Source organism: Panthera tigris, chromosome B2 (genome assembly GCF_018350195.1).
Source record: "Panthera tigris isolate Pti1 chromosome B2, P.tigris_Pti1_mat1.1, whole genome shotgun sequence".
Lineage (NCBI taxonomy): Eukaryota > Metazoa > Chordata > Mammalia > Carnivora > Felidae > Panthera > Panthera tigris.
This window is the reverse complement of record NC_056664.1, coordinates 13,623,939-13,647,778: the sequence shown is the minus strand read 5'-3', so window position 1 is coordinate 13,647,778 and position 23,840 is coordinate 13,623,939. Positions and strand designations below refer to the sequence as shown.

General features: G+C 46.6%; 1 protein-coding gene across 6 annotated transcripts in view; it reads left to right on the top strand.

The window, feature by feature from the left end:
* JARID2 (jumonji and AT-rich interaction domain containing 2) overlaps positions 1-23,840 on the top strand; it is a 271,874-nt gene that overhangs the window by 146,979 nt on the left and 101,055 nt on the right. Inside the window, exons 1-2 of one of the 6 annotated variants that reach the window (XM_042985685.1) lie at positions 1,953-2,066; positions 11,335-11,476. The exons of 3 other annotated variants lie outside the window; for them this stretch is intronic. In XM_042985685.1, coding sequence (XP_042841619.1) covers positions 2,000-2,066; positions 11,335-11,476 — 209 coding nt within the window. In that variant the 5' untranslated portion in view covers positions 1,953-1,999. Of the gene's footprint in view, positions 1-1,952; positions 2,067-8,408; positions 8,431-11,334; positions 11,477-23,840 lie in introns of those variants that run through there. 2 more of the 6 variants (XM_042985689.1, XM_042985684.1) reach the window with 2 other exon arrangements.

Below are 23,840 nucleotides of genomic sequence, written 5' to 3'. Positions count from 1 at the left end.
TTAAGGATGACCAGTATCCATACATGACCCCCCCCCCCCCCCCCCAAGCTGTGTCTCTGGCCAGTTATTTTGGGTCTTGTGGTTCCTGCTTTCTTTCTTACCTTTTCTCAGAAGTACCGGACCGTACTTCCAGTTCTGTGTTGGGTGCTTTTGATTACTGAGGGCTCTAAAAGCCAAGTCTCAGTAGAAAGAAGAGGAAAAAAGCCAAATAGTCATCCCTTAAATATCCTTTAATTGACTATATGACTTATGCGGCAGTGGGATACATGACAAACAGTTGTTGAACATTCTGGGGATATACTGCACCAGAGAGAACCAAATGAGGGTCTGCTCTGTGGGCTCTTACCGAGCAGGATAGGATTGGAGAGGGATTTTCCATCCCTGTGACTTCTACAGGGAATTGTATCCTGAGGTTTTTCCACTGGGCTAGCATGCCCCATCCCCAGATACCCCAGGATTCCTGGATGACCTTCTGTTGAGACCTTATGAGGAACTAGTTCTGATCTTGGTTAAGAACCGTACCTGCATAAGCCTCAGTTTGCTTATCTGCAAAGTGGGGGATTATGCTAGATTGTCTCTAAGGCCCAACTTGGAATACTGATTTTAAAGTCATGGATAGCAAGTAGAAATTAGGAAAGACCATCATCTACCTCCTGATAATTTTTGTTTGTTTGTTTAAAAGCGAGGGAGGTAGATAAGCCTTGGTGATTTAGGAAACAGGAGATTGCCATCGTGGAAAGAATAATCACCAGATCTGGGCAGTTGTCCGTGAGCAAAGCTAGCGTCTGCTTTCAGGGTTTTTGTGAGGTCTAAGTAATAAGCTAACGTGTGTAAAGCCCAGAAGGGGCTCTTTCAGTGGTTAAACAACAACTAACTAGTGTGGGATGGTGTTCAGAGCACTGTTTCGGACATTATAATCGCCAGATGAAGTTCAAAAGCTTCAACAGAAGGGACTTTTAAAATCAAATAGCTTTATGACAAATGAAGGAAGATGCACGCTCCAGTTATCGGGGCCAGGGGAGCTGGCCAGCCTTGTTGGATTCTTGCCTCCCCCCCCCCCCCCCCCCCAGCTGCCAGGCCACAGAGCCTGTTTTGTGACAGATCCTCAAGAAACAATGAGGAGAAACAGCTTCTGTGTTATTAGATTAGATGAATTTACGTGCGTGGAGGAGGGCCCTCCGCGGGCTGGGGGTGGGGAGGGCAGCGGTGGTCATCACAGAAGTAATAAAGCACCCTGGTAGCCGGAATTGGAGGGAGGAGGGGAGGGCAGGCTGGAGGAGGAGCATGTGGAGGGAGATTTCTGCAGTCTGTCTGGACCGCTGCCCAGGTTTCCCAGCCAAAAAAACAAATAAAAATAAATAAAAGGCAAGTGCTGAATGACACAGATTAGGATATTAAAAAGGGATGCCATTGAAAATGTGCCACGGACCCCCTGCTGTCCACAGGGGTGCAGTGTGTGCATGGCGGGGGCGGTCTGACAGACTGGGCACAGAAGTGTGGACAATTACACTGACCGCCCCATCAAATGTGTCCCGTCTCCCCCCCACCCCCCACCCCCCAATGTCAGAAATTCTCAAATAAGGAATTATCTGCATTGCAGATTGGGGAAATTGCCGGATGGAGAAAAGCTAGTCGCTCTTTTCCTTTTTTTTTCCCCCCCTCAATTTATCAGGAGGGGGAGAAAGCGCCCCAGACCCCTCCTCTTCGGTGTTGGGTTCCCTCCCCCGCACATAAATAACCTTCCCTCCCCGGCACCTCCCCTCCCCCCCCCCCCGGCCCAGGGCTGTGCGGCCGTCCTATTGCCGCGCGGAATCTGCACTGCCGGAATCTGCACTGCCGCCTGCTTATTACGTACAGGGGTGGATTGTTGACAAGTGCTCTGGAGCCGCGCTCGCCGCGCTCGCCCTCCCTCCCCCCTTCCTCCCTCCCTCCCTCCCTCCTTCCCTCCCTCTGTCCTTCTTCCTCTCTGTCTCTCTGCAATGATCCGGCTCTGAGGAGGATGGCTGCTCCACGGGTCTGTCAGGTGCAGTTTTTGGTGGCTTATCTTGAGGAACCTGGGATAGAAGGTCTGTTCCTATAAATAAAATAAAAACCAAATAGCTCTAGGTTTGTTTCAGGCTGCTATGGCTTTTGTTGGAGAAATAGGCCTTTTGTGGTTTTTTTTCCCTGCTGGGGTCCTGATTAAATCCATTATGGATGGCAAGGTGCTAGATGTATATGTATAGGAGTATGTAAAAAGTGTTGCAATTGCTTAATATTAATATTCTTTTAGCTGTGATCTCCTCCCTGGGGGCAATGGTGGCTCCTGCAAAGGCACTGTGGAAATTTACAAGAGAGAATTAATGTCGTTCTTAAAGCATTCAGCTCTGTTGACCATTTTGGACAAATCTGCAGTTTTAGCCAGGCTTGTATGAATTTAGACGTTTCTCTGGGGACTGAACGCCATCCAGCTATGGCTGGTCCCTTTATTTTATTGCCAGTTTATGTGATCATTTCCCAGCATTTAAAAATAGATGTTTGATTAAAGTTAATTAGTTTTTCCTCACCATGGCTTTGGTTTCCTTCATCAACAGCATGCATGGTGTTGTTTCCCTTAATACTTTGCTTCTCTGTCTCTTGTCTTCCTTCCTTGAAAGATGGAGGAAACTGAGGCATGTAAATAGATGCTGAGTGATTCTAGGTCAGCCCTTAAAGCTTTGAACCCCGAGTGCTGTCGGTGTTTCTCCCATGTTTCGTGCATTAGTCTGTGTCTGCATTACTAGACATAAACACAGATGAATTTTAGGAACCATCAATTTTAGGTGCCTCCGATGTTTGCAGATTCTGTGGCCGTGTTCCTAGAGTTCTGCTTTCTGTGTTGCTTCCATTAGGTTTCAGTAGGAGAAAGAATGTTGGTCTGGGAGGGAGTAGGCCTCTCTGAACTTGCTTGCTGTCAGCAGTTTTAAATTTTCTATTTTTTTTTTTTTTTTTTTAATTTCCAGTAGCCCACTTAATCCTTTTTTTATTATGTTCGTCTGAAAAGTAGGTGTGCAGTCTGATTTGTGAGTGAGGTAATGAGGTCACGGGGAAACTTCTGCCCCTCCCAGTCTTGCTGGAGAACTTCTGTGGGGTTCATTTTTGTTGTGTTAGGGAGAAAAAGCAGCCAGAGAGGTCTGAGGGTTAAGGGTGTGGCTCTTATCTACAGATTGTGATGTCAAGACAAAGTATTTGGGAGTTGTGCCTGGTTATCGGCACAAACTAGTAACTTTATGGGATTTGTTGATTTGCATTGAAGCCAGCTTTGCGTAACTTTGTAGAGACTTGTTAATATTTGAGAGCCCGTTTTGTTTGGTAACCCACCTGTGGGGTAAATGCAGTTGGTGATCTTCAGCTTGAAAGATAAAATACACACGCGTATGGTAATTACTTAAAAGTAGAATATCCCTGGCTATCCAGGAACATACTGTATATGTATATGGATATCTCCGTTTTGAGAAGTGCAAGTTACATGATTCAGGAGAAATCAGATTTTTTGGCATGTCCGGTTATCTGAATGTAAAACTTTGAATGTGTTGGTCTCATTAACCGATTGAAAAGAATATCTCAAAAAATGCCCTGTGTTTACCTCTCCTGTGTATTGACTCTTAAGTTCCATGCTCTGCAGTGATGCCATTGTTCTATAGCGCCGTCCCCACGCCGGCCTAAATCCAACATCCTCTCTAATCACTTTTCCTCCACATGTGGAAGGCGGTTTTCCACCTCCAGGGTGTTCGGTCCTGGGTCGTTTGTACAGCAGAACCCTTCTACTCAGCCGATAGAAGCTGGAGTTGCATGTCCTCGGGGATTCCAAGGATTCACGCTCTGGACGGACAGTTACACTAGGTCGCCTGGTGGGCATGTTTTGCCTGGTTTGCCCACGTGAAATCAATAAGGTATCGGGCTGGGGCTTGGACCCAGAGGAGTTAAGGCCCGGGATGGAGGAGTAATTGACGCACAAGTGGGGAGCGCTTCTTTCTCATTGTGGAGAAACATGGATGTTTCTATTTCGGCAATTATTACTGTTATTGAAGATCCTCTACCTGTTGTGACGTTCTAAAAACCGTGGCCTAAACAAGCAAGGGGGCTGTTCCAAAACCCACAGTACACCTTGCTCGCCATTGTCATCCTCGGAGTTCCAATAGCTGCCCAGGCTGATCCAGAAATCTCTCCTAGAGACCACAGATCCTTCCCACCGAGTGATTTTTGTATCCAAGTCCGACCGTGGCTCTCTGGCGGTGGTTGTTGGAGCCTCTCCACGAGGGTTGTTTTCTTTCTTCTGGTGACTGCTGGGTCAGGATGTGGGAAGGAGAAGTCTTTTGTCTCCTGATGAGCTCTGGTGGTGCTCACTCGTTTGGGGTCTAGACCGCCAGAATAGGGCCTGTTTTTGTGCTAAGCAGCCATGCGCTCACCCTTCCTGTGTGTGCAGGTGCCCTGTCTGCTGGCCTGCTCCTTTGTGCCTCAAGGTGAGGGGTTGCCCTCTGGGCTCAAGGGTTCTGTCTCTCTTCCCCACTCGTCTGTCTGCAGTTTAGGCATCTGCTGAAATCTGAAATAGGAAGAAAGGATAGAAGCAGACATCTTCTTTGCCTGTCCGGTGGCCCACCTTCTCCATGTTAATTGTCACTGTATCCGTTTTCTGTTTTGTTTTGGTTTTTTTTTTGTTTCTGTTTCTGGTTTTTTGTTTTTTGTTTTTTTTGTTTTTTTTTTTTGCTAACCTCTTTTTCAAAATCTTGAGCCTGCAAAGGAGGTTCAGATTGTCCAGGAAGGTTTTGTAGGGCAAGAGTAGTGGTGGTAAAGGACTCCTGTGGGATTTATCTGTCTATTTACTTGTTGGGTGTTAAACTAGCAAAAACCTGTGTTGTCTCTTTATCTTGGGGCTCTCGTGAGGGGTCATTGGGGTTATTTTTGGATTGCATTTTCTTGGTTGGAATGGGAAATCTCCATAGCTGACAAAGGGGAGCCCTATCTGCCCAGGGGCCAGTCTCCTGAGGGAAGGGATGATTATTTTCCACAAGCCGAGGTGTTAAACCACTTTCATTTGTGCTTCGTTGACCATGAGTGTGGCAGTGACACCATGCCTCCCGACTGTCATTTGCTCTCACCGCAGCGTTTTGATGTGGTGAGGATGTCCGTGGACCAGCCTGGGCTCGGCTTGGCACACCTCTGCGCTGCCCGCCCCGTTCCATGGAACCCTAACATCCAACCAAACGCTTAGCTGCTGACCCAAGTGTATAGGGTTGGGTTTAAAGTCCGAATTCCTGTTGAACCTGCAAAGCTGGCCCAAGCCAGATTTTCCCTGGCACCCCAAAGCAAAAAGCAAACCAGTTTTATTTTTTTTTCTTTGACAATTTGGGTGAAAAACAGACTTTAGTTTTCACTAGTAATGACACTAGATTGTGCACTCTGAATATCTCAGGGAGGGTCCTACTTTGACAAGGGGATTCTTTTTCTAATTTTTCTCTCACCTCAAAGTGTGCCAGCCATCCCCATCCCCCAACACACACACACACACACACACACACACACACACACACACGCACGCACGCACGCGCTGCAGCTGAAAATGAAAGCTCTCTTTGGATGCTTGACTGTTTAATATGTAATGTGATACCTTGTCTCGCAGTGACAGGGTGACAGACGGGCATTGGGCTGTATAATACAGAATTACCTTTTGTGCATCTCTTCTACAACAAAGCCCAATACATGGCCTCTCCCTAATATGCTAATACGTTTGGTGTGCTCCAGATGTTTTGGAAGCTAGGGAACAGCTTCAAAGGTCTCCTTATTTTCTCCCCCCTCACTTTAACCCATCTTTAGGCACTGCTTTTTGTGAAACAGAGGCATTCGATTTTCCTTTGGTTTTGTATTTTGTTATGTACGTGCAGCTAACGGGATGGCTGGTGAAACTTCTTTGTGTCTAAGACATAAAATTATAAGGGCTGCGCATTTTAAGGCTCCCTCCCCCCCTCCTCCCCATGTTAGCAAAGGATTCCCATCTCTTCCTGCGCTGGTGTTCTAAAATCTATAGCTCTCCTCAGTTGTTTAAGCTGGAGTTCTTGAGCTAATGGGCTTTGGCCTTGTTTGTGTTTGGATTTTCCCACCCCCCTGTGTTCAGGCAAGAGGGAGCTCCTACTTGTACATCTCCAGCCGTCCAAAGGACAGGATTTCTTCTTAACCCTCTGCTGATGCTGTCCCAGGCATAGAAAAGAAGCCAGTTCTGGTGTCTTGCCTTGAAAGCCTTTTCATTTCTTGCTAATTTGGGAGATAGGCTGAAAAGCTCCGGAATTTGATGGCTCCATTCTGTCACACTCGATTCTTTGGGGTTCTCAGCGTGTGAGAACGGACACTGTGGTCAGGGTGGCCGAGTGGTCTCAGGCCTGTGACCTGCCCCTCCTGTCAGCTGCTGGTGGCTAGCCAGGGTTGCAGGCGGTCCCCAAGCGGCCTTCCCTCGCGGTGGTTTGGAATTTTCAGCTCATATTTATTGCTTTTGTGAAAGACAATAGACGTGGTTTAATTTAAGTTCAACCTACTGAATATTAATCGAGGAGAACACGTGCTAATATGGGGAGAAGGGAATCTTTGGGCCATTCAATTTCCTCTGTTTAACCTCCTCTCCCAGTGAAGGTATGGGTTTGTCGGAGGGGAGGGGTTGGGGAAAATAAAATCATTTGGTGTCTTTGAAGGAGGGGATGCTGTTTTTGTTGTTTCTCATCAGCTAAAAATAATAATTCAAAAAATTGACGGCAGGGCTTTGTTAGGGAGAAGAAAAGGCAGTGTGCGTTAGCTTGCCTAATGTTCTGATAATGGCTCTTCTGCCCTGTGAAATTGTATTGCATCTTGCTGACCTAGCTCTTGTGGATTGGGCAGGCAGTATGATTTGGGTTAAAACACTCAAAATGAAATGGGGTGGCCGCTACACCAGAGGTGTGACAGTAGGTGGGGGTTGGGGAACACAAAAGAAACCCAGGTCTGTCCAGCCATGTAGACCGCTTAACTAAAAATAAATCTTCGCTGTACAGGACGGGAAGACTGAAATTGAAAGTCGGTTGTGTGCAGCACAAATTGGTCTTGGCCCTTCAAAAGGCCGTGAAAAGCCGAGCTGCTTCCATTTGCATTGACAGGCAATCAGTTCCCGCAGTACGGGCCCCAGTTTCCCTGATCAGGAAAGCGAGTCAGACTTCTGTCTCTGAAATGGGTGTAAAATTTGATAATCCGGTTCCTCTGACTTTGCACTTGTCCGACTTTTGGAGGGGAGAAAAACATCCTGTGTCTTTTTACATTTACTTCTTTGTAAGCTTTTTTTCCATTGAGAGAGAGGGAGAAAGGGATAGAAAGACTCCTAAGCGGCCCCCGCAGTGCCAGGTGGAGCCAGACAGATCTCACGAACCACGAGATCATGACCTGAGCTGAAGCCAAGAGTCGGACGCTTAACCGACTGAGCCACCCAGGCGCCCCTGAACGCTCTTCCTCCCCCACCGGAGCGCTACTTTTTTTCCCTCGGTATTATTTGCCATTGGGCCACTCTTTGAGCTTTGTGCGAAGTTGTGTAAAGAACCTTCTTTCCCTTCGCAGAAATCCCCGATGAAAGGTGGAAGAATGGCCCAACAGAACTGTGGGGTTGGACGCCTTACTTTGATTTGTGTCGTGATAGGCTGTGCAGTCCTCTTCGGTTTCCTTCCCTCTGGTTCACACTTGCACAGAGCCTCACAGTGGCTCAGGCCCCTCGGTCTTCTGGTGTGAACCTTGCTTTCCCCTACAATAGTGGTTCTCAAAATGTGGGCTGCAGACCAGCCAAGGCAGCAAGCATCAGCATCCTGTGGGGACTTGTGAGAATAGGGACAGGCTGGGGGCGAGGCCCCGGGGACTCTGGAAACCGGATTCTGATTCATGGTCGAGTTTGAGAATCAGGTGTATAATCTGCCGAGGTGATTATTGTCAGAGGGGCGGGAATATAGCTGTCATTGAACTAAGTCATTCACTCCCTCACTAGCTGCTTACTCGTGCAGCAAATACGGAAGATCTTGTTCTGTACCGAACTGCACGGTCTGCCCCTGCCTCACCTGACTGCGTGTAGCCCTCACTTGTTTCCCCCTTGATCCAAATACAGCTTCAAAACAACCCTTCTTCTTCCTCCTCCTTGACCAGCACCACCACCACCACCTGGTTTTGGCTTTTGTTTTCAGGTCAATTGCACATTCCAGGTTGGTGTTCCTTCATGTAGTGGTTGGAAGCTTTGCTTTCTGTCCCCATTGATTCATCTCCACTGTCCTCCCCGTCACTTTTTTCCTTGCCCGACAAGTGCGAGGTGTCTTCTTTGCACATCCTGACTGATCCGTGTGTGTTTGTCGGTCGACCTCCTCACCTGAATTTAGATTTTGTGTGATGATGCCTGTATCCCCAGGGCCCCGGCACATGGTAGGTGTTAAGAAAGTGAACAGGTGATAAAAACTTGAAGCAAAATTACAGAAAAAAGAAAATGAATGGATGAATTTCCATTCTGCCCCTCCCTCTCTTTATTCTCCTTCGTGGACTTAGGGCCATTGAAAAATAGGAGCTCCACCAAGAGTAAGCTTATATTTAAGAGGCCTCTCTTCTATTAATTTTACACGCGGTTCTGTAATTGAGAGTTTTTGTTTTGAATTTCCCGTCCTTTTCAAGTGTGGTCATTCACCCACCTCCACTTTACAAATAGGACGTGTATCCCTGGATCAGTTTCTTAATTTCCGAGTATTGTCTGTATTCATACTACTGTTTTCAGTGGTCTTGCTCCCCACCCTGGGACCTTACTAAAGTGCTCTTTATGTAGTGTAGTTTTATGTAGTTAATACCTACGTTTTGCGTGTAGATTTAGTGTTTTAGAGCTTCATTAAGTAATCTAAAGGCAGGGAAGATTAATTTTCATATGTTTGACCCCCCCCCCCCCCGAGAATATATCCCCAAATATTTCAAAAATTTATATAAAATTGTTGAACGTTCAGCTTTCAGTTGACTTAAAATTAAAAATGATTTCCTTCTCTGGGGCGCTTGGGTGGCTCAGTTGGTTAAACGTCCGTCTTCAGCTCAGGTCACTATCTCCTGGTTCGTGAGTTCAAGTCCCACATCGGGCTCTCAGTGCAGAGCCCACTTCAGATCCTTTGTCCCCACGTCTCTCTGCCCCTCCCCCATGCACGTTCTCTCTGTCTCTCTCAAAAATAAATACTATAAACAAATAAATAAATACTAAAAAAAAAAAAGGCATTTGACTCTTGATTCCAGCTTTGGTCGTGATCTCTGCATGCTTGGGATTCTCTCTCCTTCTCCCTCTTCCCCTCCCTTGCTTGCACTTGTACACTCTTTCAAAATAAATAAATAGTTAAAAAACAAATGGTTTCTATCTCCACACTAGCTATATTTCAGATGCTCAATACCTACATGGGACCAGTGGCCACAGGAGTGGATAGCACGGACCATACTTCTGCCCTTTGACTCCTAGACATCCATATAATTAACGTCTCCTCTTTGCCTCCCAGCGCAAACTTCCCAAATTTTTTCTTCTTCGGGGGAAGTTGTGTATGTTTTCATTTCCATATTGCAGCCCAGCCTCCCACAGCTGCCATGGGATTTATATTTATTGCATCGTATTAGATTGCCAACCTTAGAATATTACTCATTCTCTGAAATGATGGGAAAATAGATAACAAGGGAAGTGTATGCACACACAGGGTTTTGTTGCAACGTACTACATCCTTTCAGACGACGTTCCCAAATCTGTAGAATCCTGTATTCTGTATAGTGTTGAGTGCCACGAATAGGAACCACTCTTATGTGTTTGACCCGAAAAGGGATTTAATACAGGGAACTAAGTACTTACAAAAAATTGGTGGAAGGGTTGGAAGATCAAAAATCAAGGGGCCACACTGTACTTTTTTGGCCTTGCTTAAAAGCCAAACGCTGATTCCCAGCTGCTGATGCCCATGAGGCTGGTGCCTAGATCGTGAAATTGGGGGCCATTCACTGTGGACATTTGTGTTGGGGCAAGCTTCCCACTGCTAGGACTTAAGTTGTGTCCAGAACCCGAGATTCAGGAACATCTGCATGCTAGAAGACTGGCCAGGCTTTTTTTTACTCAGCTGTCACCCGTTAGTGTGGCTTTAGTGCGGCTTTAGTGCTTATTAAAATACTTCCGTATCCCTTGGCACGGCCCCTTCCCTGTGACCTTTCTCCAGTTCAGTTATTAAAAGCACATCACAGGGGCCCCTGGGTGTCTCGGTCAGTTAAGTGTCCGACTTCAGCTCAGGTCATGATTTCACAGTTCGTGAATTCAAGTCCCACGTCGGGCTCTGCGCTGACAGCTCAGAGCCTGGAACCTGCCTCAGATCCTGTGTCTCCCTCCCCCTCTCTCTGCCCCTCATTCGTTCATATCCATCCTCTCTCTCTCTCTGTCTCTCTCTCTCTCAAAAATAAATATTAAAAAAAATTGAAAAAAAGAAATCACATCCTTGGGTGGTCACAACACTCCCTCTTCTGCATGGTGTCCTATATGCAGTTCTAGAGAATCCTTATCCTTTGAGATCATCAAAGGTAAATGTGACTGTCTCCCGTAACGGACTACTTAGGAAGATGAAGTTGTGTAGTAGGATTTCTAGTTAATAACCTAAGCTGTGGCTCCAAAATACTGATGCGTTTGCTTGTGTGGTTCCTGAAGGCCATTCCAGAAAGGATTTCAGTGTTTCTGAGAGTAGGTCTTCAGCCCTTTGAAGGAAAACTAGTTCAACTCGGTAACACACGAGGTGCCTTTCTTTCCACCACCCACCCCAGCCTCAAAAGATGTTCATGTATTTTGAAAAGAACCCTGCAGTATACTGTGTTACAGAACTCTGCTTGGATTTCTTACTGTTGAAACTACTTCCTGGGCCTAAAGTAGGAGGAAGTGTCCCACTCAGGAGGGACCTGTACCCTTTTCTTTTTAAAAAATTTTTTTAAAAACATGTTTATTTTTGAGACATAAGTGTTTGAGCGGGGGGAGGGGCAGAGAGAGAGAGAGAGGGAGACACAGAATCCGAAGCTGGCTCCAGGCTCTGATCTGTCAGTACAGAGCCCTACACGGGGCTCGAACCCAGGAACCATGAGCTCATGACCTGAGCTGAAGTCGGACACTCAACCGACTGAGGCCCCCCCCCCCCCCCCCCCCCCAGGTGCCCCAGGACTTGAACCTTTTAATCCTGTTCTTCCCAAATTCTGGTCTGTCCTCATCAGCCGTTGTGTGAGGGGTAACTGTGGTAAAGCGCTGCTTCCTGATGTCATGTGTTTTAAGTGTTTGTCCCCTTTTCTCACCTGTAGGGCTCCTTGGTCATGGCCAGTCTAAGGGATTAGGACCAGCATCAGAACAGTCAGAGAATGAGAAGGACGATGCATCCCAGGTGTCCTCAACTAGCAACGATGTTAGTTCTTCAGATTTTGAAGAAGGGCCGTCGAGGAAAAGGTTAGTACCCAAGGCTGAAAATGCTGACGCCTTAAACCAGGGACCTCAAACCAGGCGCCAGGTTTTCCCACAGGGAACACACTCGGGCCCCCTCACCCTGCCTCCTGGTTTTCACAGAGGAGCCAGGGCTCTGGATGTGTCACAGCCCATGTCCTGGTTTCTAAGTATTGTCCACCAGTTGTCATGAAAAATGAACACACTTCAGCAAACGATCTGGGCCTCACAGAATCTCTTCTTGGCCTGAGAATTGGCCCTGAGGGTTTACCGACTTGTAATTCTTGTCTTCACTGATCCTTTTCATCGACTCTCCCGTTTGTGGAGTCCATTCAATGGTATTTCTTTTTGCCATGTCTGAGGAGAGCCGTTCCTAACTGCGTGAAGAACGAAATGTGGTGTTTCTGAAAATTTTCTCCCTCCTCAGGAAAGCAGAACGGCTTGGTGTTCAACTCTGTCAGCAGTGGTGGAATCCTTCATGAAACTTTAAATTTACCAGGTTTTTATTTTTTATTTTTTTTTAATTTAAGGACTTTCCTGAATAATAAGCTTGTGAGAGTTTGATAGGGAAGTTGGCTATGAGAGCTTGATAAGCTTGTGGTTTCCTGGTCAAACAGCAGCAGTGACATTATATAATGCTTTTAGTCCGGTGTTTCAAAATCCCCTTGCTGGTCACCTGCCTTATTTCATTCCTCATGTGTTGTGTTGTGTACCCCACCCCCCCTTTAGAATTTATATTTCATTTTTTCTTTCTCTCTCTCTTTCTTTCTTTTTCTTTCTTTCTTTCTTTCTTTCTTTCTTTCTTTCTTTCTTTCTTTCTTTCTTTCTTTCTTTTATTTTTTCTTTCTTTCTTTCTTCCTATTCTCATACTTGTGATTTTCCTGGATGACTCGATTAAGGACTTTTTCTTAGAACTTCATCATGTGAGAGGTTGGGGAAAGGGGGAAAATCCCCTTTGTCTGGTTGCCTCTGTTTTACTCTTTCTACAGAATTCTAAATTACCTTTCGGAAACGATCTAGATGCGTGTATCTAACAAAGAACTGAACAGAGTGGAAATTGAAAGGAATGGATTGGCCATGGGTTAGGTATTCCAAATCCTTAACAGAACTGGACTTTGGTCTGAACGTTGACGTGACCGCTCAGTCTTCTTGTATTTGCCTCCATCATGCAGTGTCTTTGTTCGGAAAACCCGTGTTGCATTTTCTCTTAATTCTTGGCACTGCGTCTGAGAAGAGGTCCCAGATTTGTTATTAGTACACTCAGCAAGCATATGTAAGAAGTTTCTCTGCCAGTGTATTGGGCCTTGCAAGTTACTTACTCTCTTTACAGACCCTTGGGTGAGTGTCTCAGCGACAAGCCTATTACGTTTCAGATACTGGGCCACAGACACTCTCGCTCTGCCCCAGTTTGAGAAATGCATCCTCACAAGAGAGGGAATTCGAGAATGTGTGTTATAAATCCCCTCAGTAAATATATTGGGACGTGTAATGATATTATCCATGCTTGCAAACATGGGTGGGTGGTCATGCATCTGGCATCTTTCATCCCTGTTTGGGGAGCAGAATTCTATGAGTGGGGTTGGAAACGTCAGTCCCCGGTCCTTTAGCCGCATGGCTGTCAATCACTCTCACCTCCAGAAAGATCCTGCCAGCATGGGGGGGTGGTGCCCGAGATCAGTCGGTTTCGTTCTCTTGGTCGAAGGGGGTCGCTGGCCCTTTGTCCTTGACCCCAGCGCCTTTCTCCGGTGCTGCTGGCCTCCTCTTTGCACGGTGCTGTGCAGCAGCTGTATGCAAATCAGTCCTTTTAACTTTTGTTCTCCAGGACAGTGGAAAAGAGAAATTTTGTTCAGGGTGAATCTCAGGAAAACGTGACCATCGCTAATCTGCTTTAATTAGTGTGCCAAGTAACTTGTTTTACGGGATTAAGGATTCATAGCTGCATCTCATTTGGTTATAATCACACTCTACTTAGTGAAATCCATCGGGGACATAACGTAGGTTATGGTTTGACAGGTTAGGTTAGATTTCGGGCTGGTCTGGGGTGGTCTGGATTTGACAGGAGGTGGGGGGGCTTTGTAGTTTACCAATAAGTAGGTAGGGTAGTTAGGGCTAAAATTTCTTGCAGGGTTCTAGGGTACGTCGCAAATACAAAATAATAATGCTTTCTGGCTTTCAAAGAGCTCGTTTGTTTTGATCTCCACTTCATTGGTATTTGGCATGAACCGTGCCTTCCGAGACACATCGTTAGAACTGGAATCTGAATTCCTGGGGCTTTGTCAGTGCTCTGCCAGACTTCAGTGCTCAGCCTTCCTTTATCTTACACCTATTAGACCTTTTTAAATAATCGAATAGGGTGTCGCGTAGTGTGCTGTCTCTGCTGATGACTGATCAAGCTCAGAGTACCTGCCTAAGGTCGTTGTTTCCAAATGTCGCTTGGAGCATTTGGTGGATTGTTGAGTAGACGCTACTTTTTACCGTGTGTCTAACGTCCCCTGAGCCTTGTGTATATATAGTGTGTGTGTGTATAGTCGAGAGGAGCAAATCTTGTGATGGACCACTTGGGTTCTCTGTAGGCATTTAGACTGTGTGGGACAACACACGGAATCCTAAACTTGGAGGGCCATGATTTATGTCTTTGCTCTGAACACAGCCTTCTCTTTGAGAACTGCTAGCCATTCTTGTACAGTTAATTGCTCTTCCTAAATACACGGTTTTTAGGATCACCACTTAATATGCCTTTTGTCTTGGGAGTGGAGGGAAGAGGGAATTTGTGTTTGAGTTTCGTAAGAAAAATTAAGATACGAAGCGTAGACTAGGCCAGCCTCAGTTAGACCTTGCCTTGAGTTTCCAACCTGGAAATGAGAGCAATTCCATTTTCTGGTGATGCCTGTCATGTGATTTTCAAGTGTTCAGTGCAAACATGTCATGTGTTTACAAAGTGTTATTTTTGTACAGGAACATCTCCCCCTCCCCCCTCCCTGAGCTACATTTGGCCCTGTGTACTTGGTGCCATTGGTTTTACTGGACATTGGGGATCTTTTTGGCATACAGAAAGCAAAAGAATCGAGAGCTCTGAAGGACTTATTTTTTCTTTATTGAGGCAAACGTGAAAGGTATCCAGCCATCGGAAGGTAGTCCTCTGAAATCTTTGTGCGCTCTTTGTAAAACAAAAGCCACCCTCTCTAGAAGCCCTTTGCCTCTTTGATGGACAAGACATCCCAGCCACTGATGATCTCTGGAGGACTCTGAGCTGGTGGGAGTCCCTGCCTGTTGATTTTCCTTGTCTTTTGATCCCTGGGGTGGATGCCATTAAAAGATACGCATTAATGTAGCGTTAATGTTCAGAACGGAAACATTATAGAAACTTTGAGCTTTTAATCAGCACCTTCTGATTCCGATGGTGGCCATGCCTACCTGGTTCCTTTCCCTCCCCATCCTGTTACACGGACAGTGCCTGTCCTGTTACTTTTTGCAGGGCACGCAAGTTTTACGAGAGTCAAGTGTATCTGAGTATTTTTAGAAGCCAGAATGGACAGATTCTGTCAGTCAGGTGTGGAAAGACTCAGATGGTGATGGGAATATGGATTCCTTTTTAGGAACAGTGAGGACTGGAGCTAGACTATGTGGCTTGTTGTTCGGGCCCAGCATCTATTTGTCTCGTGCCTTTGGACAGGTTCTTGTAGCATAGCTGGGCTGCAGTTTCCTTATTTGTTAAAATATCTTTTTTTTTTTTTTAAATGTTTGTTTTTGAGACAATGTGAGAGACAGAGTGCAAGCAGCGGAGGGGCAGACAGAGGGGAGACATAGAATCCGAAGCAGGCCCCAGGCTCTGAGCTGTCAGCCCAGAGCTCGACGCGGGGCTCGGACTCCCGAACCGCGAGATTATGACCTGGAGCCGAAGTCGGACGCTCAACCGACTGAGCCACTCGGGCGCCCCTAAAATGTCTTTTTAAGAGTAGTAACCACCTCGGGGTGGTTTTGTGCACCGCACAAAGTGAATTTGTGAAGAGCCCCTAGGTATGTGATACATACCATGTATTAGATGCTGTATTATTAGTGATCATTGCTGAAGGACACCTGAATTGTACGTGAGCATGCACATTTACTGGGAACTTCTCAAACACGTTTTAGAGGAATTTTGATTTCTACAAACTGCGGTAATCACTGTGGTGACACTGTCACCACCATCTGTGGGCAGATGGAAGAGTGTAGGCGGGTATCTCTTCTGAAGTTCCTGAGTCACAGGAAGGGACCCTATGGCTTTTAGTGTGGATTTCCTCCACGGAGGTTGGCGTAACCAGGTTATTTGCCCGCGTGAAGCAGTCCTGAATGGGATGAGGTTCAAGGTTGCGAAGATGGGCTGTTGGTGAGCAGATTCCGTCTCCACCATGCACCTTGCTGCCAGGGAGGCTTCTGTTTTGCTAGTACCAATGGCTAAGATCCCTGACTCACTTTGAAAGAAAACTCTAATAAGAGAGTCTAGTGAACTAGCAAAAAGGGGGTGGGGGGTTTCTTGTTAAAGAGCTTAGGCCATTGATAATACAAGACTTGAGTTCACAGATCGTCCCACTGCAGTGGATTGGGTTTTGAATAGGAGAATCATCTTAAGAGGGAGGATGCCATGACTTAGGTGCATTGAGTTTCTGGTTACAAATACTCGTTGAAGATGGTGAGCCTTCTCCTGGGCTTTTGGAATAGGTATTCCTTTCATAGCTGAAGAGTCAGTACGGACGCGTTCCTTATTTCTGTTCTGAGTTACTTGGGTGATACAAGATACTTTTCTACCTCCAGATTTGGAAGGAAGATAGGTCCAAATGCATAGCGTTCTTTCTTGGCACTGTTAGGCATTGGAGTTATTCACTGTGAACATCCTGAAGAATTAGAATTTTTAAAAGTCTAAATGTTTGCTTCCCTTTAACAAAATGCATTATTAATCCAGTTTAATTCTTAATTTTTTATTTTTTAAATGTTTATTTTTGAGAGAGAGACAGAGTGTGAGCAGCAGGGGAGTGGCAGAGAGAGGGAGACACAGAATCCAAAGCAGTCTCCAGGTTCTGAGCTGTCAGCGCAGCGGGGCTTGAACTCACAAACTGCAAGATCATGACCTGAGCCAAGGTCGGACACTCAACTGACTGAGCCACCCACGGGCCCAAGTAGTCCAATGTAATGTTAAAGATACTTGCCTTGCTGTTACTGCCAAGACTGAAAGCAAAACAAGCAACAAATAGCCTTAGATCTGTTCCTCTTAATCTTTGGTTTAGAGTTAGACGCTTCCACTGACCAGGGTGTTACAGATGGTTTTGTTGTTATAGCCTTGAAGACTATCTCACCTAGTAGAGACGAGTACTATTAACATTTTTTAATTCTACAGCTATCTTGACTAAGATCTAGACTCTACTTATGGGAAGTAAGGAAGGGACAAAATTGCAGAATGGAATGTTATGTGGGATCTCTAAAAACCACTGAAAATAGTTGTGGAATTATATATAGGGTAAATGGAGATGTGTCAAGCCTGTCTGCTTTTCTTTCCTTCTTGTAGATCTGTCTTTCCAGGGTCATTTTCCTTTTGCCTGACAGGACTTTAAATATTTACTAGTCTGCTGGCGTTGGATTACTCTTCCAGCTTTAATGTAAGAATTATAGGATTATTTCCAGTTCTAAGAAGTTTACCTTCTTTTTTTTTTTTTTTTTAATTTATTTATTTTGATCGAGCGAGCCGGTGGGGGGGGGGTGGGAATTTCAAGCAGGATCTGCACCCCCAGCGTAGAGCCTCAAGTGGGGCTGAAACTCACGAACTGTGAGATCATGACCTGAGCCGAAGTTGGATGCTCAACTGACTGAGCCACCCAGGCCCCCCAGTAATTTATCTTCATTTTAAAAAGATATGTTGTGCATTATAGGATTTTACGGTGGTGTCCCCGCCCCTGGCCCGAGGTATTTTAAAGTTAATGTCCCCTGTCTCCTGTTTTGCATGGTTTCCAACAAGAAGTCTGCTGTCACTTTTTTTTCTTTTTTTAAAACCCTCTCCAAGAAGTATCATTTTCCCCAGTCTACTTTTTAAGATTTTCTTCTTCTTAATCATACCATACCATGTCCCTTGGAATAGTTTGTTTCTTGTGTTTAGAGTTCACTGAACTTCTTTGTTCTGTAAATTTTGTCAGTTTTGGAAACATCAGAGGTAGTAATTTTGTGAATATCTGTTAGTGTGTGTTCTTTTCCCCTTTAGGTTTTTCAATTGCGTGTCTATTTGGGTTGGGCTGCTTGCTCCTTGAGGCTCAGTTCCTTTCATCCCCATCCCCCCCCCATGTTTTACTTTAGGTAGTTTCTTTTTAAAAATTTTTTTTAATGTTTATTCACATTTGAGAGAGACACAGAGACAGAGTGTGAGCGGAGAACGGGCAAAGAGAGCTAGACACAGAATCCGAAGCAGACTCCAGGCTCTGAGCTGTCAGCACACAGGCCAACGCGGGGCTCGGACTCAGAAACTGCGAGATCTTGACCTGAGCTGAAGTCGGATGCTTAACCGACTGAGCCACCCAGGCACCCCCATTGCTTTAGGTAGTTTCTACCCATTATCTGTAGAAGTGTATTTTTTTTTTTTTCTTTTTAACCTCAGATTTTTATCTCTAGAAGTTAGATTTTGGTCTTCTGAGTAATCTTCAGTGGCCCTCCTGTGCTTACTCTTTACTTTCTTGAACTCATGGAGCACAGTGACAGTAGGGGTTTTAGTACACGTGTCTAATTCTATCAGCTGTGTTATTCAGGAGTCAGTTTGGGATTGACTGATGTTTGGCCTCATTAGAGGTCATATTTTCCTGCTCTTTTGTTTGCCTGATGATTTCTTCTTGGATGTCTGGCATCACACATTTTTCCTTTGGGTTCTGGATGCGTTTGTATTTCTCTACCTGTTCTTGAGCATTGCCCTAAGGTGTGATGAAGTTCGTAGGAAGCCGTTTGGTCCTTTTGGATCTTGGCATTTCAGCTTTGTTGGATAGAGCCAGAGCCGTGTCTTCTGTAGGGCTAAGTTCGTCCCGCTGCTCAGGCACGAGGAGTCCTTGCTGCCCCGGGAGCTAATGGTATTTGCTGTTTTGGCTAGTAGGTACAGGCACTGTTCCCGGTGCTGTGTGGGATTCGATGACTGTTACCTCTAATTGTTTCTCGTGGTATTTTGCATTCAGTCGTTTCCTGACGAGTGCCTGCTGGTACTCTGTGAATACTTGAGGAGCCTCCAGAATTTTCTGTGTGGCCCTCTCCCTTCCAGGACTCTGCCTTACAGATTCTCTTCCATACCTTGGCCTTCGCAAACTCCCAGCTCCTTTTTGCTCAATTTCGATTCCTCTAACCCCTGCTTGAATTGCCCCGTCCGTGGGCTGTGGTCCTGATCTGCTGACCAGGGCCCCAGTCCTGATCTGTTGAGGATCACAGTGCTTTGTTTTGTGACTTCCATTGTCTTGTGAGGATTTTTAGTGTCTTTCAGGCGGTACGTAAGTCCTGTCCCTGTCGTTCTGTTCCTTGAACGTTGAGTGAGAGGGAGAAGGGTACCACCAGGAAACGTAACTGCCGTGTTTGCACTTTATCTTAGTCATGGTCCTAACCTTTCCAATTTTGTTAGTCATTAAAAGAAGAAAAGAGTGAATTGCATAAGTAATCTCTGACGCACTGTAGGAGAATCTCAAAATAAAGAAGCAATTGATCTATAAATAGCAAGTCCCGCAGCTCTGCAAGAGAGCGTGTGACTATTAGGAATACTTGAGACTCTTTGAAGTTCTAGAACCTCTGTTTCTAAAAGAGGAAGAACGGCTTAGTGAATAGAACATATGGTGCTTAATCAATCTTACCTTAATCCTAACGAGACACCTGGAAGGTTTTATTATCCCTCTTTCATAGCCGAGTCAACAAATTTTGAAAATACTTAACTGGTAACACCTTTTTCTATTCTTTTTCTATTCTTTTTCTTTTCTTTTTCTTTTCTCTTTTCTTTTCTCTTTTCTCTTTTTCTTTTCCTTTTCTTTTATTCTTTTATTCTTTTCTTTCTCCTTCCTTCCTTCCTTCCTTCCTTCCTTCCTTCCTTCCTTCCTTTATTTTTGAGAGAGGGGTGGGGAGAGAGGCCAAACATGAGCAGGGGAGGGCAGAGAAACCCAGAATCCGAAACAGGCTCCAGGCTCTGAGCTGTCAGCACAGAGCCTGATGCGGGGCTGGAACACATGAACCGTGAGATCATGACCTGGGCCGAAGTTGGACGCTTAACCGACTGAGCCACCCGGGCACCCCAGTGACACATTTCTTAGAAGTAGCAAAGTCAGGGTTGGAATCCAAGACTTCATATCTATAATGCCTGGACTTTTCCACTACACCACGTCCCCTTCCATTGGGTCCTTCAAATGTAGGTCTTATTTTTTCAGGTACCTGTGGGACAGACAGATTCCAGAAGGACACTCCTTTTGGGCCAGCAGCACCTGGCTTGGTGAACTGAACCATGGCTGGGTCACACCCTGTCTCGCTGAGCATGTTTGTGCAATGCACACTCCGTGTGGCCCCCTCACATCTTAGTCAATGTTTTCTTCTCTGCCAAGTGTTTGTATTCCTTCTTTCATGAATTGAAAATTCTTTTTTTTCTGCATTGTAAACCAAGCAGTAAATAGAAAGAGGGGGAAAGCTTTAACTTGAGTAAAACACATTTTGCTTTTGCATCCTTTCTGGAGTCCTCCAGTATTCGAGGTTACAGGTCGTGCTTTTCATGCACAGGGGCACTTGGGGAGAGGTCCATCCTGGATGTGAGAACATTCAGGACCTAGTTGACTCTTCCTTTCAGGTGGCTGTTCCAAACAGATCTGTGACTAATTTATGACTGTAGTGGGTTGTTCCCATGTTCCTCTGGGAGGATCCTCTTTGATTTTGGCTTTTCAGTAGTTTGGCGTTGGTGGGCTCCGAGGGGCAAGAGTTCAAGTATTGGCCCACCTCGTGGTGTCTGCTTCATGGCCGCATTTCTTACAATGCAAGTTTGGGAGGGGAGTCTCTATCTGTAGCTCTTCATACCTTACCCTTGATCTTAAGCGTTGGCCCAGATAAAATGGTCACTGACGTGAAGCTGAAGGTCAGATGTCTTCGGTCGAGTAGCGGAGGGATATCAGATCATTTCAGATTATGCCAGAGATTCCCAGTGGTTGAAGCATGCACGTGTTCTGTTCACTGCAGGATAGCACATGCAGCTCTCCCACGTTCATGGTTAGGTTTTTTCCCTGCAGCCAGAGCCCTGGGCTGCTGTTCAGATCTCTCAGATGATTTTCACCAATTCTCTCCCTCGCCCTCCGCCCTCCCTAAGTCATGGCACGGGTTCTCTCTATTAAAAAGAACGCACCCCCCCCCCCCCCACTTCTGTTGCCCATGGTGAATAGAGCCTGGCTGCGGCCCCATCTGCAAAACAAAGGGAGCCGCTGTAATAAACATAACGTCTGACTGGTTTTGTGCACGAAATTACTTAAGGGAGGTTTATGGGATTCCCCATCTCCCCTGCCTAGCTTAGAATTTTAACTGCTTGGCAGATCGGTACTTAGGTGGCATGATCCGGGGGTTACAAAATAATCTTCTACGGCCTTCTCTCACGTTACTGGTGCATCTTGAGGCCATCCTGGTCTTCCTTCTCACACACCGGGCCTCTCTGACTCCGTACGCGAATCGTGTCTAAAGGTACCAGGCAGCCCCCTTTACGGAGGCCCAGAGGTGCAACCCAGCCCTCTATCTGGCAAGACAGCGGGAGGTCCAGGTGGATTTTGGGGGTGTGGGGTAGAGTTCTGTTGTTGGTTGTTAGGAAATCCAGAATATCCGAGTCAGGGTGGAGTTGGACACTGTAGAAGGAAGAACCTGCAACGAGGTGGCACGTGAAGTTCCCGGGTGACCGAGCAAACTCGGGCTGGTGTTTGGAGGTTGCCTTGAAAGAACGTGCATGGGTTGGGTCCAGGAGTTAGGCTTAAATGGCAGGGTAGACTTGTAGGTTCCCTTTGGGATGTTCTCGTCCCCCTTCCTTCTATCCTCTATCTCTAGCTGAAGCAAAGGCTTGTTGTTACTACCCAGCCAGGATGCAAGGGCTGAGCCTCTGCGTGCTTGCGTTTCACCCTGGATCGGATGTCTGGGATGCGGGAGCTGGGGCACCGTGTCACTTGACTCATGCCGACTCCTGTCATTCTGAGGAATGGCGGGGAGGGGGTGGGAAATAAGCCTAGAGGGTAGCAGCGTTCCAGGGCTCTGGGCACCCATGCTGGCTGGCACGTTGGTGCTGTGGTCCCAGCCGCCCTGTCTTCGGCTGCATCTCCTTACTGCTTTCCTGGCCCTGGAACGGCTATCCTAGTGAAACTGTCTCCCTCCTCTCCTCCTTCTAGGCCGTGTGGCGAGGGCTCGGTGCTTAGCCTTCTGGGCCCCTGTTGCTGGCTTCCCTTCTTGCCAGTCACCAGTTAGTAGGTGTATCCCCAGAACCAGGACTCCGGGGGAGGGGGGCTCACAGCCACCTGGCCTCTAGGAGGTGAAATGCTTTCGGAGCACGGGTCTCCTTCCCCGCATCCCAGGAGGCCACCCTCCCTGGGACGGCCTTCCCAGGCCTTGGTGTACAGGAGGTTTTTAAAACTCTTAGATCATAGCCCCCAGGCATGTGTAGACTATTTGTATCCAGCCTGTAGATCTTAAGGCGGGTGATACCAGGGTGAGACGCTGGTGTCTGAATGATCCTCAGAGCTTGAGGATTTAAGTTGGAACATGTTTTCCTGGCACAGTCTTACAGTGAGGCCCTTGATTAGAAATTGGGGAAAAGAAAAATTAAACTTTAGAATCTGAGATTAGGTTTGGATCCCAGCTTGTCCTCTTAGCTCTCCATGAGCCAGTCATCCCCCCTCGCCCCCCGCCACACCCCCTTTGCAGGGTGGCCACAATGAACACTTAATACAGCACTTACCCACTCGCAGCATGCCTATAGAAATACGTGTGCAATTCAGTGCCGGCCATTGCTCTAAATTCGTCACATGTGATAGTCCCATTTAATTCTCCTAGCAAACCCCGTGGGATCGGTCTTTTACTACCATCCCATTTTACTGATGAGAAAACTGAGGCACAGCATGCACTGTGCACAAGAGATAAAGAGCTTCTGGCACATCGTCAGGACTCAGGAAATGGTTTCTGTCACCTTGAGTAAATCCGTGAAGAGCCATCGTGGAGTGCTGCTGATGGAGAGAGACAGAAGGGTTGTGTTTTCAAGAGTGTTTGGAACAGCCTGAGAATTCTGCAGTCTGGGCACAGTGATCCCGTTTTAACTCTGAGAGGAGTTAAAGGGCACAATTCATAATTCAAAATTCAAGTTGTTTGCCAGGTCCTGGGATGGAGCTTTTAAAAAAAAAAAAAAAAAAAAAAAGATTCCTGAAGCCTGATCTTGTGGTCCAGGGGACCTCCAGTCCAGGGAGAGGAAACCGAAGCAGCTGGTTTCCAGTGCTGGGTGGCGAGCGCCACGGTAAGATGTGACGTCCGTGGACCCGGACTGAAGAGCGGACAGGGTTGTCTAGGGACATTGGGGCATCCGTAAGGTGACCTGTGCACAGAGTCTTTCCTTCCACGGAGAGCAAAGGAGACTCTTGCTGTGTTTTAAGACCCCACGCTAGAGCTGCTCTTGTGACTTCCTGACAGAATGTTAGGAACCTGTGCCAGTGTCTCAGCCAAAATAATACAGAGAGAAAGAGACAGACAGAGACAGGCCTAGGGCTCCACTGACCGGTGCCTTGTGTGCTAAGCTACTTGGCTTTCCCAGCTCCTCCCCGGCCCTGAGCCTCTGCATTGTCCTGGGCTGGGATTGGGCCTTGACCTGTGAAGTGGTTCTTAAGGCTCTGTAGCAGGCTGCTCCTGGAAAAAGGTCTTTGTGCTTCAGTGGTGTATCTGACCTCCCGAGAGGACTGGGAGAAGGCAGGGTTTATTTACTTAACTTTTCTTTATCAATATGGTGAGCCCGAGACCAGAGGGTTAGTTGATATTTTGAAAAGGCACACGTGGATGGTTATGGGATCAGGGGAAGGGTATTGGGTCCCAGTCTAGTTGTTTCTATCTTGTTGAAGCCTTAGAATTGACACGGTGTTATTGTAGTTGATTTTAGAAGACTCATGTATAAGAGCGCAGGGCACCTCTCACACCCCCTCACCACCCCTTCTTGGGTATAGAAATGACACACTGACCAAGGGTCCTGCAGAGACAGTGCTGTGGGCTGGGAGCTGTGTAGGCCTCAGGGTGGAAAGGGCCAGCTAGACAGCCTGGCAGTCCCCGATAGCCCAGATGGTCCTTAAATGAAAGAACCTATCTCAGCCCTAGATAGGAGCCTCGGATGCTTTCAACCTTGGTCCCT